Below are 15,295 nucleotides of genomic sequence, written 5' to 3'. Positions count from 1 at the left end.
GCCCTCTATGACAGTTCAAAATCTTGGAGTTCTCATTGATTCCACTCTTTCATTTAATAATCACATTGGTTTTCATTTAAAAAGCACATTTTCCACATTTTGCTTTTTTCCACCTATATGTAATACAGTCTCTCTCGTATTCGATTCTTTCTCAGTCAGCAGGGTGCTGAAACTGTTGTACATGGCTTTGTCACATCTCAACTACTGTAACTCACTTCATTATGGCCTTTCAGCTAAAAATATCAAACGATTCCAATATGTTTAAAACTCTGCAGCCCGCTTGATCACTCACACAAGAAAGAATGAGCACATAACTCCAATCCTCTGTCACCTTCATTGGCTTCGGGTTTCTTGCGTATAAACTTCAAGGTACTAATCCTCACTTACAAAACTCTTCATAACCTTGGTCCTGCATCTTGGTCCTACATATTTATCTGATTTACTTCAGCCTTATGCTCCTGTTCACCCCTTATGCTTTGGGATAGTTAGTCACGCCTAAGTTTAGTCTGGTGACTATGGGAGCCAGGTCTTTCAGTGTTGTGGCTCCCAGGTTGTGAAATGCTCTTCCTCAAGACATCCGTCAAGCTGTCAGGTCCGGGTTGAGGAAGGAGACAAGCCAAGCGAAGTACAAAAATAACAAAGGTTTATTAAATGGAGGTAACTCAAAACAAACAAGAAACAGTGTGCTGGTGCACAAACAATAACCGACTAAGACATGAGTGAGGAGGGGAACTAAATACAGACACAGATGAACACAAGACAGGTGATGCAGATGATGATAACGATGAACAGGTGGGTAATTGAGGGAGTGAGTTCAGGTGTGGAAACAAGGAGGATTCTGGGAACTGTAGTGAACAGGACGATGACAGACGGTGAATGTGACATTACTCCCCCCTCCCGCTAGGCGCGACCCGCGCCGTAGAAGGCAGAACACGGGAGGGGGGTTGGGCATGCTGGAGTCTGTGACCGAAGGGTGAACAGAGAGATGACAGACAGGAGACTCCAGGATGGTATCGCCGCCACGGTGGTGCAGGACGAGGAGGTGGCCATGGCGAAGCAGGCCCTTCGGACGGCCATGGCAGTCAAGACCCTTCAGGTGACCATGGCGGTGAGGACCCTTCGGACGGCCATGGCGGTCAAGACCCTTCAGGTGCCCATGGCGGTGAGGACCCTTCGGGCGGCCATGGCGAAGAAGACCCTTCAGGTGACCATGGCGGTGAGGACCCTTCGGGCGGCCATGGCGGAGAAGACCCTTCAGGTGGCCAGGACGGCATTGGGAACCGTGTCGGTGAGGCCTCCACGGTCCCCCCAGAGGACTTATAGCCCCCCCCCCAAAAAAAAAACTTTCTTGGGGAAATTATCAGGCTCTGGTTCAAGACTGGATGAGACGGGGGGTGAAGGCGACTCTGGGCTGGACAGGACCAGGGGTGAAGAAGTCTTTGAGCTGGGCAGGACCAGCGGCGAAGAGGGTTCTGAGCTGGGCAGGATCAGCGGCGAAGAGGGCTCCGTGTTAGACGGGACCAGCGGTGAAAACGCCTTTGGGAAGACTGGCTCTGGCTCTTGCTTGACAGGGCAGGCGGGGACTGGACTCGGGACTGGACTCGGGACTGGACTCGGGACTGGACTCGGGACTGGACTCGGGACTGGACTCGGGACTGGACTCGGGACTGGACTCGGGACTGGACTCGGGACTGGACTCGGGACTGGACTCGGGACTGGACTCGGGACTGGACTCGGGACTGGACTCGGGACTGGACTCGGGACTCTCTGGGCCAACAACTGTCTCAGGCTAGGCGAGCATGACGCGAACTGCCTTGGCTTCGGCAGATCTGGCGTGAAGTGCGGGCTCGGCTGGACTCGGAACTGGACTCGGAACTGGATCTGGCCGCTCTAGGCCAACAACTGGCTCAGGCTCGGCAGGTATGACGCTCTCAATCTCAGGCGCGGCGGGCATGACGCGAACTGCCTTGGCTTCGGCAGATCTGGCGTGAAGTGTGGGCTCGGCTGGACTGGCGTGAAGTACAGGCTCGACTGGACTGGCGTGAAGTGCAAGCGCGGCTGGACTGGCGTGAAGTGCAGGCTCGGCTGGAATGGTGTGAAGTGCAGGCTCGGCTGGAATGGCGTGAAGTGCAGGCTCGGCTGGACTGGTGTGATGCAACAGATCGCGGCTATCCCGAGCCAAAGCCGCGATCTGTCCAGTGAGCTCCCAGCTCATGATGTGGTCGGTTATTCTGTCAGGTCCGGGTTGAGGAAGGAGACAAGCCAAGCGAAGTACAAAAATAACAAAGGTTTATTAAATGGCAGTAACTCAAAACAAACAAGAAACAGTGTGCTGGTGCACAAATAATAACCGACTAAGACATGAGTGAGGAGGGGAACTAAATACAGACACAGATGAACACAAGACAGGTGATGCAGATGATGATAACGATGAACAGGTGGGTAATTGAGGGAGTGAGTTCAGGTGTGGAGACAAGGAGGATTCTGGGAACTGTAGTGAACAGGATGATGACAGACGGTGAATGTGACACAAGCATCCTCCCTTCTCTCCTTCAAAACCTCTTAAAAACAAGTTTTTTTCTCTGAATATTACTCTTCAGCTCTCGGTCTATAAATGGTACCATGTTATGGATATGCTATTTGTTTGAATCCCAAACACAGCATGGCATTCAGTTGTTGAGGGTAGGTATAGGTAATATAACCCGTAATGTTAAAGTCCCCCTGTAGTCAATAATTTTATCCCTTAAAATTCATCTTTGATCACCAAAATGACATATTTAAAAGTTTTTTCCTTGAAAAAAAATTATTCATGCTTAGAATAGCTTGAATGTAACTCTACTCCCTTGCTTCATTTACAGTAGTATACGTGGAAACATGATTATGCTAATTAGCCCCGCCTCCACTCACTCACGCCAGATCACAGATCCATTTGGCCAACCTACTGAGGTAAACGCAGCACAATGTTATTGCTCTTTTTTGAAACGTCGGACACATAACGGTAATTAATATGATTAGCCTTTTGCTTGAGTATGTTATCAAACAGCCAATAATGTGTTGCTAATGTTACACAAACCATGTTCCCGTTCGCCATCTCAGTCTGCCTTCTAACAATCATCAGAAACACTTTGAACAACTTAGAACGTCAGTGGAGAAAGGCATATAGTTCATCATAACATCGTAATATACATCATACACCCGCTATATTGCTAAATCTACCCGATTTTTTCATATCAACAAAAAAATATACTGGGATAACCTGGCATCTCTCGAGACTCCCCTGCTAGTTTGCTGGTAATGATATTCCAAAGCCCGCCGGCATGTTGACCTGATTGGTTATAATGTAGTTTGTGACGTCAGAAACACCAGCGATTTCAAACTGTGTTTTTGAGACTGTCTTTGGTTCACTGCAGTTTTAAGTAGAAAATACTCAGCAATGGTGTTGGTATTGACTTATGAATTTGCACATGGTTTGTCTTAAAGCATATTAAAAACACCACATAGACATATAAACAACATTAAAAAATATTTTACCCCAGGGGGATTTTAAGAGATATTTTGTATGGCGAAGCTGTAGTGGTCAGGAAATATTCTAAGTGGGCAGAATATAATAATATTGTAAATGTGTTTTTAAAAGAAAATCAAGGAGTATGTTATATAGGCTATGTTGTTGAATACATTACTGTGTTAAAATACATTACCAATACAAAGACCTGGAAGCGAGCGAGCGAGTCCAAGTGATAAAAAGTAACACAAAAGTAACATAATATTACTTTTTAAGTAATGTAATTTGTTATACCTTTAAAAATAACTCTCCCCAACACTGGCTGTCACACTCTCTAGAAGGGGAAAATGCACCATAAAATGACACGACATTTTTGTGTAAACTATTGAAATGCCATAGTGAACTTACTGATTCAAAAGCCATAGAGATCCAGTGCACTCTCCCGCCCTGCATGCCCACTGCACCATGGGATAGCTGGCCAGGCAAGAGGTTGGGCTCGGGGAGAGAGTGACACTCCGGGTGAAGTAAGGGCAGAATGGATGTGAGGCTGTTTCCTGAAAGAGAGAAACGCAACGTGGTAAAACTATGACCGACTGAAAGGGTATATGAGAAGAACTCGTGGATGATTCTCCCTCACCTGATGGCAAACACTGAGCTCCACCGGGCTTCACCAGCTTGGCATTGGCACTGATGGCTTTGCACAGCTTGCACAAGTGCCCGATCTCATTAAAAACATCAAAGTCTGGATCATAGATCACACTACCCTTTGAGGGGGAGGAACGTCAATAATCACTCAATTAATAATTCATAAATCAGCTTCAAAGGAAATCAATCAATGTACAATGTGCAGACTGAGACGACATTAAAAATCAGGGGTTTTTTTCCATTCAAACCTGAATATAATTTAAAACAATAATAATAAAAAAAACTGTAAATCCTGACATGTAAAATAAAAGTCCTTTTTTTATATAGAACCATTTAATGAATTTTTAGACAAAGTATTATTTGATACATCAGGCTTTTATGGCTCATATAGTATGATATAGTGAGAATATGAAGCTCAAACTCGAGAAAAACAAAAAACAAGCAAACTAAGTCAAATATTCAATTTAGTGCAGTTGCTGATATTTATATGGCCAAAAAGGAAGATGAAATTCTGATAGCTTGTAATGTAAATCAATAATAACATAATAGAGACTACTTAAAAATTATTATTATTAACTATATAAAATGCATCACTCTGTATCTCCCAATAATATGTCTTAGTAAGATGATATTTAAATGCTTAGTTTTATGATCAAAGCTCTGTAGTTTTAAAACATAATGCAATTTAATATAATGTCTGAGAGATGAACAAATAAATGTTCCTCAAAAGCCTGATGTATTATATTTGATATTCATATTTCCAACAAAAAAAAGATGGATGGATAAACAACTAAACCTAAGTTGTTCATCTTGAAATATTACTTACAATATAAAAGTTATTCCTACATTTACTTTAGAAAAATCTGTAAAGATTTCACAGCAAAAAGACACGTGAACCACGAGCTAAAGTGGGACATTTTTACAATTATACTAAAAGGCCTTTTACATTCTAAAAAAGTCTAAACTATCAATCAGACGACAGAAGGTAGTAGATTGTGTACACCAGGTTATTCAGTAAAGCTATGATCAGGTTCATAATTAAGACATCTTAGAAATCTGTGCATCAAATACAATATACAGTAGGCTTTATAGGGTTAAGGTTCTAAATCACTTTCTAGAGTAAATCTGTGACATTGATCATGATATAAAATAAGAAGCAGTTTTTTGGTGCCCTTCATTCATTGGTATTCAAAGTAATGGGAAATGTTTCAAAGCATGCACAGATTCATACTTTTTACCTGATTTGGGACAAACTAATCCTGATATCAAACTATTTAGCAAGTGTATGTAAATTGGGACGCAGCTACTATGATTCTGATGTTGTTCTGATTATTCTCAAGCATTTTCACAAATGGAGTTTACATTTTAATTTCTGCACTGTAAATAGTGTAAATAGTTTTATTCTGTCATACCAGGTCTCCAATAACATGGTTGTCTGAGCGCTGAGTGCGGTTGACCCCTAGTATGCCGAACACCACAAACACCATGGCTCCGGTATCCACTAGAGGGCGCACTGCTGGTTTCCCACATTCTCCTCCACTGCAGGGGTTAAAGCCTGAAGTCCTGGAGATCTTCATCTGGGCGGGAGCTGATCACATACAGAAGATGCATCTGACACTTAGCAAAGAAAGAACAACTTTCAAATTGTCATAAAATAAATATATCCAGCATCTCCTGCAGAACTTTGGGGCATATCAAAGGAATATTGATTCAGTCACAGCCATATGAATCTACTTTTTTTTTGTTTTTTTTTGAGAACCCAATATTTTTTCAAGAAACACAGTACATTTTAAATTATTTATCAACTACCCATTGCTCACATAAAACAGATCTCAGTTGTAGATATTTTTAAGTTACTGTACTTACAAGGTCATACATGTGTAGACCCTTGTGAAAAAGAAGTACACTTTAGCATACTTATTCAAGAGTTTTTTTTTTAATGCAGAACTAATATACTTTAAAAGAATATACTTAAATGCATTGCAAACTGAATGTAACGCTTTCAGACACTTAATTGCAAGTTAATTACAATGAAATTCAAATGTATTTTAGTTAAATATTATATTAAATGTAATTAGTTGAAATTTAGTGCTTTTTTTGACCCACTCAAGTTGGCCTTAAAGGGATAGTTCACCAAAAATGAAAATTCTGTCATTAATTTCTCACCCTTATATCGTTCCAAACCCGTAAGACCTTCGTTCATCTTCGGAACACAAATGAAGATCTTTTCAATGAAATCTGAGAGCTTTCTGTCCCTCCAATGACAGCAGCGTCATTGCAACTTTCAAGGCCCAGAAAGGTAGTAAAAACATAGTTAAAATAGTCCATGTAACTACAATGGTTCAACCTTAATATTATGAAGCGACGAGAATACTTTTTGTGTGCAAATAAACCCCAAAATAATGACATTATTCAACAATCTCTTCTCTTCCAAGTCATTCTCCTACGCTGTTGAGGTGCACTACGTCTAGAACCATAAGCGGTTCTATGAATATGCAAATGAGCCCCGCCTCCACTCACTCACAGCTCAGAGATCCACTCGTTGACGATCACACGTTGATCTGATTGGTTACAAGGTAGTTTGTGACATCAGAAACACCAGCGATTTCAAACCGTGTTTTTGAGACTGTCTTTGGTTCACTGCAGTTTTAAGGAGAAAATACTCAGCAATGGTGATGACTTATGAATTTACACATGGTTTGTCTTAAAGCAAATTAAAAACACCACATAGACATATAAACAACATTAAAAGCTTGATTTTCACCACAGGGGGACTTTAAGTCTTCACTGAATGAATTAAATAGACACTGATATTTATTAAAGCTACAAAAGTTATTCAGTCAAGAGCAGTGAGGGAATTTCTCTTATTCTTTTGTTGTTTGATTAAGGATCAGTATATCAGTATATTAGGCTGCTGTCACTTTAAGAGCTAATGCATGTACCCTATATATTGATACACATCAAATTCTCCCTTCTGTTTACCTTCACTCAATACATAAACCTACTGTGTTTACGAGAATACTTATTGTATTTAACCATTTAACCGTGCCCAGAAAGCTGCCTGTCAGTGAATGTGCGAATACTGAATATGAGTTCTCTTTTGCGGCATATTGTACTTTTAATAACTCTTTGTAACATCAAGCAAGTCCCACTCTTTCTTACTCATTTGTCCCTTTATCACTCTAATGTGTCAATAACTCCTGCCCACTAAAAGCTGCAGGTAAGACTTTTAATTTGCAAAGTGCACTTTAAGTATACATAAGTGTATTAAGAAAAAGAGTCCTGAAAGTGCACATTCAATAGTTAAGCGCACTTCTTTTTCACAAGGGGATGTTCTGCCACAACCTTAAATTATGCACAACGTCAAATACATTTAAAACCATGCATGTACCAGCAGGAAGTGGGGCGTAAAAGCTGCCATGAGTGGGTCCGTCGGGCCCAGAGCTGAACACACACCCCGGAGGCCCCTCACACACACGACTGGGGTACGGGCTGTTGGTGTGTTGGGCAAAATACAGCTTCCTGTCAAAAATACACAAACAGGAGATCAATTACTGGATTATTATAATCCAAGATCTTTTTCAGGCATTTTGATTTGTTCAAATGGGGCACTGTCGCACTGAGGACTATACAGGGTTAAATGTTGCACAGTTGAGAAGCAATAAAAATGATTTCAATCAGTCACGGCTCATCTGTGAACATCACACTCGCCTGCTGTGCTGCTGCTCAACCGAAGCCACGTAGAACTCAAACTCTGATCTCCAGCGGCGGCTGCCGTCACATGACCGCAGTGTGAGCATCCAGCGAGGGCGGGGGTGATAGGCGTGAGACACACACACGGTCATCCGCGTGCTGAAGTTGCTATGGGGACTGCTGTAGGCCTGTTACCGTGACAACACATCGATCAGTGTTTGTCAGCTCAGATGGAATGGGGCTATAAGGGCAATTGAAGCGTGCTGAGGTGATGCAAACACACGCCAGGACTGATGGCATTCCTGAGGCGCCGCAATAGATTGTGTACATTGAAAGCTTTGTTTTTTCACTGAGGCATTAGCAAACAGGCGGTTATGGTTTTTGTCTGTGTAGTGAAGTAATAAGCAATGTGAAAAACACATTTGCCAACCACAATTATGTTTTCAAGAAAATGGCTTATCACAGCTGTCTGTCGACACAACGGTTTGTGCTCGAGTAAACCATAGTTTCCTTTTCTTTGCTTAGTATAGTAAATATACTGGTCATTGATCTGACTCAAATTTTGTGAAAATCGGACCAACAGTGTAGGAGGATTTCGCAACAGTACGTTTTTGAAGGAAATTCAAAATGGCAGACAGCAAGTTTGACCGACTATGGCATAATGGGTATCATTGTTCTCGGTATGACTTAAGGAATCTATTTAGACCAGTTTCAATAAAATAAGCAAAATAAATTAAAAGCAATTTCATTGTAATTTTTGACCACAAGGTGATGCTGCCCCTAACATTTTCGTACCGTGTTTCGTAATGATTCGCCACTGCGTTCCTGAAATATAGCATTTTACAACAAAATTCAAAATGGTCTATGCCTAAAATGGCCGACATGGGAAAATTAGATATTGTTCAGCATGCTGTCCCAAATCTCAAACTGTTCAGAAGTTCTAAGCAAAAATAGACATTTATTTGTATTTTTCCTGACCACTAGGTGGCACTGTGCCGAAACTGTGCAGGTAGCCTCAGGTTATGGTTGTCATATCACACACCAAGTTTGGTGTGAATATGCTAAAGCATTGCGGACATACAGCCTCACATCCACTTTGATGTACTCTTTGTCAAATTCGTTAGCGAGTTATTAAAAAACAGTAAGACAAATCAACTTGAATTCCATTACTTTTTGTTAGCATGGTCTGATCCAATTTGATTTTCATGAAAATCATAGCAAGGGTCTAGGAGGAGTTCGAAAAGGTTTTTCATAAAATTCAAAATGGCGGAAAAGCAAATAATAAGAACCCTAACAGATACATAAGGTGCCTACACACCTTCTGTGCTTGTCCCCTAATAAAAATTACAAAAGCACTTAAGAAAATTACCAAAACTTAAAATAAAATATTAAAATAAAAGCTCATTCAAAATATGAGTAAATAGTATCTAAATTTTAGATACTATATTTTAGTAGCTATCATAGTATTAATTCATATTTTGAATTAGCTTTTAAAGTAGAATTAAATTAACTCTATGAATTTAAACATCCAAAATACATTTGTGCATTATTTGTCTTAATTCAAATGTAACTCATATTCAGGAACAGAACGTCTCGGTTACGTATGTAGCCCTCGTTCCCTGAAGGAGGGAACGGAGACGTACGTAAAACGTGATCGACTGAAAGGGAACTGGAATTTAAAGGCATTCTCAATTCTCTCCTGAACGGCACGCAGTCCTGGTGTTTGTCTGTGTGTGTGTGTGTGTGTGTGTGTGTGTGTGTGTGTGTGTGTGTGTGTGTGTGTGTGTGTGTGTGTGTGTGTGTGTGTGTGTGTGTGTGTCTGTGAATGTGTGTGGCCATACAGACCTGAAAGAATGGCACATCCCCGTGCCCGGCCGATGATGCTTGCCAGGGTGCAGGTACACTGGCACTGAGTGAATAGCGATATAGAGGAACAGCTGAGCCCATCTCCAGCATAAACACATAGACAGTAAGGAGACCACCTGCAGAATTTTATAAGAGACATCTTTCAAAAACATAAAAACAATCGTAACAACCCTAAACTTTGAAAAGGTAGTGCTTGAGGTCTAAAATAATGTTTTTGCGAAAACTTACTGACAGCTCAACTGACAACCCTTGACCCTTTGTGCTAGGCGGTATTAGCCATTATGTTTTGCATATACTGTATTTCTACTAAAACAGAATTTTGTCAAAGTTTATGAGTGCACTAGCATTTATGACCTCAAAACTAATAGACATGGACACAAAACGTTAATTTGGATTTAATAGATTATTTTATAAACCAATAAAACTTGCAACAGCATGTCAGTGGATGTAGATCAACAATGGGGTGCATTTGTTTGCATCTTATTTTGTGATTTCACAGGAAAAGAGTTAAATGTGAGAGAGCTGTGTGCGCCTCGTAAAAGCGGTGATGTTTTATATGAATATGTTGCCCATGACATGGTCCTCCCAATTTTTTTTGTTTACGACTGGTAAGGGGACGATTCAAAGTGAAATATCTTCAATTAGATACTGCAGCCACTGTTCAGGGAGGAAAGACTGCATAATAACAGACTTTTTTTATTTCAAAAATCCATTGCAGTTAAGAGATCATCCAAACTTCGGTTTTCACAGCACATTAAGTTAATTAATTGTGGGAATATAGACAAAAGAAGATATTTTAAAGAATATGGGTAACCAAACAGTTGATGGGCCCCATTGACTTCCACAGTATAAGGGAAAAAATACTATAGAAGTCAAATGGGGCCCATCAACTCTCTTACCCTACATTCTTAAAAGTATATTTTTGTGATCAGCAGAAGAAAGAAATTCTTGTGGGTGAGTAAATGATGGCAGAATTTTCATTTTTGTGTGAACTATTCCTTTAAAGGGACTGTTATCGTTAAGTTGCAGTATGGTAGATAGCTGATAGTTGATCAGTTGCGAACACCAGGGGCACTGGAAGCAACAGTTAAAGTCCCCCTGTAGTTCAATTAATTTTATCCCTTAAAATTTGATCACCAAAATGACATATTTAAACGTTTTTCCTTGGAAAAAAAAATATTCATGCCTTAAAATAGCTTGAATGTAACTCTACACCCTTGCCTCATTTAGTATAAGTGGTTCTATGAATATGCAAATTAGCCCCGCCTCCACTCACTCACACGGTCTAGAGCCAGAAGCGGTTCTATGAATATGCAAATGAGCCTCCACTCACTCACACCAGCTCAGAGATCCACTCATTGATGATCACACGTTGACCTGATTGGATACAAGGTAGTTTGTGACGTCAGAAACACCAGCGATTTCAAACTGCGTTTTTGAGACTGTCTTTGGTTCACTGCCGTTTTAAGGAGAAAATACTCAGCAATGGTGTCGACTTATGAATTTGCACATGGTTTGTCTTAAAGCATATTAAAACACTTAGACATATAAACAACATTAAAAGCTTGATTTTCACCACATGGGGACTTTAACTAAATATTAACTACTTGTAACGACTTGCAAAAGAATAAGGCCTGCAACATTTAAACATCTACTCTGGCATGGCACAGGATGTAAAACCAAGACAATAACATATTTTATTTGATGGAAGTGTTTTGACCTGGATAATGGATAGGGGATGCTGGACACAAAACATTTTTTGCAAACCACTGTCCATCTTGGCCAACCTGGTTAGAGCCAGTAAAACCCCTTAACTAAGCTGGTGGGGTGAGCAGATTAACCCATGTTCTGAACCCGGTTTACCAGCTTGACAACCTTTTGCTGGTACAGTATGACCTGGTTTTTGCAGCTTGGAACGCATCAAAGACTGATTAAGTTTTGATAAAACAGGTGTTAGTGTTTTTCCACCCGTTCCTCCCAGCAGAGCAGAAAAACAAACCTGCGAGTGTCTGTGCGGTGCTGTTGGATGCTGGTTTGGACTGGTTTGAGGGAATTGTGGGATGGTTCCCTGAGGTAGAGCTTGTGAAATCAGCAGCGCTGTGAAGATTATGAGGTCGCTCCATAAAAACACCTGAGAGACACAGAGAGGTCAGGCATGTCAGTCTGTACCGCTTCATTTTTTGTTATGTCTCAAATATAGAGCTAGTCAGCGGAATTTTTTAGGCATGTACCATTGTAGTATTAACATTAGTATTATTAATATTAATACTAGTATTATTAGTGTTGAATCTGGGTGTACAGTACCACACAACTATGTTAAACATAGCATTTATCACAGCACCATGCTATTCTCATTTGATATCATAATTGTACATGAGCAACATTAGCAGTATGCAACGTACACTACATGTACACTTCTGTTCAAAAGTTTGGGGTCGGTAAGGTTTAATGTTTCTAAATTAAGCCTCTTCTTATCACCAAGGCTGCATTTATTTGATTAATTAGTACAATTAATCTATTCATCTTTATTTTTTTGTGGAAATGATGATGCTTTTGAAGATTTTACCATGAAGATTTTTTGATGAATAGGAAGTTCAAAAGAACAACATTTATGTGAAATATATATTTGTCAATTTCAAAGTCTTTTCATTCACTTTTGATCAATTTAATGCATCTTTGCTGAATTAAAAATATTTATTTCTTAAAAAAAAAAAAAATCGTACTGACTCCAGACCATTGTAAAAAAAAGTTATAAATACACTATTTGGACAAAAGTATTGGGACACACCCCTTGATTAATGGATTCTGATGTTTCATGAGACTCATTGCCACATGTGTAAAATGTCTAAAATCAAGCACCTAACTTTGTAGTCTGCATTTACAAACATTAGTGGAAAAAAATGGGTCATTCTGAAGAGCTCAGTGAATTCAAGCGTGTTATTGTGATAGGATGCCTCCTTTGCAATAAGTCAGTTTGTGAAATGTCATTCCTCAGTTATCAAATGTAATCAGAGTTATATAAAAAAAATATCCTGGCTCTTCAGCTTTATAATGGGAGTGAATGGTACCCTAGATTTTGAAACCCAAAAAGCGCATCCATCCATCATAAAAGTCATTCATACGGCTCCAGGGGGTTAATAAAGACCTTCTGAAGGAAAGAAAAATATCCATAATTTTATACTTTATAAACTGTAATCACTAGCTTCTGATGATGGCCGTATGCAAGTTCACAAGAGAGTCGAGTTCTGGTCGAAGAGTGACCTCAGACCCGATGCAGAAGTAGCGTAAGCTTAGGTGAGAGTCGACGCCTCTCACAGTTCAACAAACAGGGCTGAGAAACAAACTCAAGCTTGTTCCACATTTCTCTTTAAACATTCTCCTTTTAGACTTCTATTTCATGACCGGTGTTTTGTTTTACTCTATCCTCTACGCTTCCGTGTTCGTCAATGCGTCATGTGTCGGGTCAGAGTTCCCTCTTGGCTTGAGGCTTCACTCTTGGTAAATTATGGGATCATTTTCATTTTTGGGTGAATTAACCGTTTAAAAGTCGCCAACACTCTGCTGATTCCACAGCTGAAGAGTTTTATAATTCCACTGGCATTAATATCTGCACAAAAACTGTGCGGCGGGAGCTTCATGGAATGGGTTTCCATGGTCGAGCAGCTGCATGCAAGCTTACATCACCAATTACAATGCCAAGCGTCAGATGGAGTGATGTAAAGCATGCAGCCACTGGACTCTGGAGAAGTGGAAACGTGTTCTGTGGAGCGATCAATCATGCTTTGATTCAGGGAGTTTACCAGATGCCAGGTGAATGTTTCCTGCCTGACTGCATTATGCCAACTGTAAAGTTTGGTGGAGGAGGGATAATGGTATGGAGCTGTTTATAAGAGGTTGGGCTAGACCCCTTATGCTTCCAACTTTGTGGGAACAGTTTGGCCCTTTTCTATTCCAGCATGACTGTGCACCAGTGCACAAAGCAAGGTCCATAAATACATGGTTAGATGAGTTTGGTGTGGAGGAACTTGACTGGCCTGCACAAAGTCCTGAACTCAACCCCATCAAACACCTTTGGGATGAACTGGAACGGAGACTGGGAGCCAGGCCTTCTCGTCCAACATCAGTGCCTGACCTCACAAGTGCTCTACTGGATGAATGGGCAAATATACCCAGAGAAACTTCTTGTGGAAAGCCTTCCCAGAAGAGTGGAAGCTCTAATAGCTGTAGAGGGGCAGTTGTGGCCTAATGGACTTGTAACCTGTAGGTGGTGGATTATATTCTCAATACCGGCAAGAAACGACTGAGGTGCCCTTGAGCAAGACTCCTAACCCCCAATCGCTCCCCGCATGCCAGAGTGAATGGCTGTCCACTGCTCCGTGTGTGTGTGTGCACGGTTTGCAGTGTGTGTGTTTACTACTCAATGCTGCTAATGTGTGTGCACTAACTTGGATGGGTTAAATGCAGAGGACAAATTTCAAGTATAGGTTACCAGCCTTCACTTCAAAGGTGGGACCAACTCCGTGGTGTGTTCGCGCCGCAGGAATTAGGAACGATTTTAGTTCTTGGAACTCCTTTTGGGGGAACTAAATTAGCTCCTACTTCAGAGTACGGTCTAACCCAGCACTATAGGAACTACCAGTGACGTAAGTGTATGTTGATCAGCCGAACGCACGCGAAACACCAGCACCCGCCATTTAAAAAAAAAGCCATGTACACAAACAGTTTATAGCCTATATATTTACTCCACAAACTAACTCTACAAACATGGAAAACAGTGATAGATGGACCTCTCAACCTTTACGCCAAGGAGAAAATCCAACGCAACTTTGGATCAAGCTAAACATGATTATGTACTTCTGCTCAGCTAGCAACATTGGGCATCAACCACACAGCAAATGCTAATATTTTTCATATACTGTCTACTTTCTTTGTATAACAGTTCTATCTAATAATGTATTAGACAGGACTGTTAAACGGAGCGTAAACTTATGAAGATGGAGAATGGGAGCGATGTGTGTTCAGGCTCTGCCGTTCTAAGTGGCGTCAAAATAAAAGTCACATCAACAAGCCCAGCTTGCGTCACTTCAGAGTTCCTACTGGCGGTAAATGGCCATATAAAGAAAATGGCCCTAGGAGAACAGGTAGTTCTCAGGGAACCACCCTGGTGGCTAGTTCCTATAACTAAGCTCCTAGAACTACCCAGTGTGAAAGGAGCTATTGTCTATGTATTTACATTGCAGAAACTGGGATGGGCTCAGCCCTATGACCCTAAAATGTCATATAAGGACCAATCAGTGAATGAATGAATTTAGAATGCAATATCATTACAGTTCCTGTTGGTGTAATGGTCAGGGGTCCCAATACTTTTGTCCATATAGTGTATATTTTTAGGCCTTTTTGCCACTTTAATTTGTCAGGATATAGAGAGACTTAATGGGAAATTATGTGGGGAACAAATAATAACATTTCATTATTTTACATATTTCAAAATCCATGTTCAAGATTTTGAATCTCAGATTTTCAATGTCGAAACTTACGTTTTCATATATTTATGACTGAATATATAACAACTGCTGGTTTAAGCTTTGT

At 40.7% G+C, this 15,295-nt stretch overlaps 1 protein-coding gene across 1 annotated transcript in view; it reads right to left on the bottom strand.

Annotated features, from left to right (window-relative positions):
• Positions 1-15,295, bottom strand: part of disp3 (dispatched RND transporter family member 3) — a 78,441-nt gene that overhangs the window by 14,170 nt on the left and 48,976 nt on the right. The window contains exons 11-17 of the mRNA XM_084086341.1: positions 11,706-11,837; positions 9,686-9,822; positions 7,855-8,028; positions 7,539-7,665; positions 5,560-5,735; positions 4,140-4,266; positions 3,911-4,056 (exon numbers count right to left, since the gene is read on the bottom strand). Of these exons, the coding sequence (XP_083942467.1) occupies positions 3,911-4,056; positions 4,140-4,266; positions 5,560-5,735; positions 7,539-7,665; positions 7,855-8,028; positions 9,686-9,822; positions 11,706-11,837 (1,019 nt within the window). The remainder of the gene's footprint in view (positions 1-3,910; positions 4,057-4,139; positions 4,267-5,559; positions 5,736-7,538; positions 7,666-7,854; positions 8,029-9,685; positions 9,823-11,705; positions 11,838-15,295) is intronic.

The sequence above is a fragment of the Abramis brama genome, assembly GCF_963993115.1.
Source record: "Abramis brama genome assembly, chromosome: 16".
NCBI classification, from domain to species: domain Eukaryota; kingdom Metazoa; phylum Chordata; class Actinopteri; order Cypriniformes; family Leuciscidae; genus Abramis; species Abramis brama.
The sequence above is the reverse complement of the archived record's forward strand: the minus strand, read 5'-3'. Positions and strand labels throughout refer to the sequence as shown.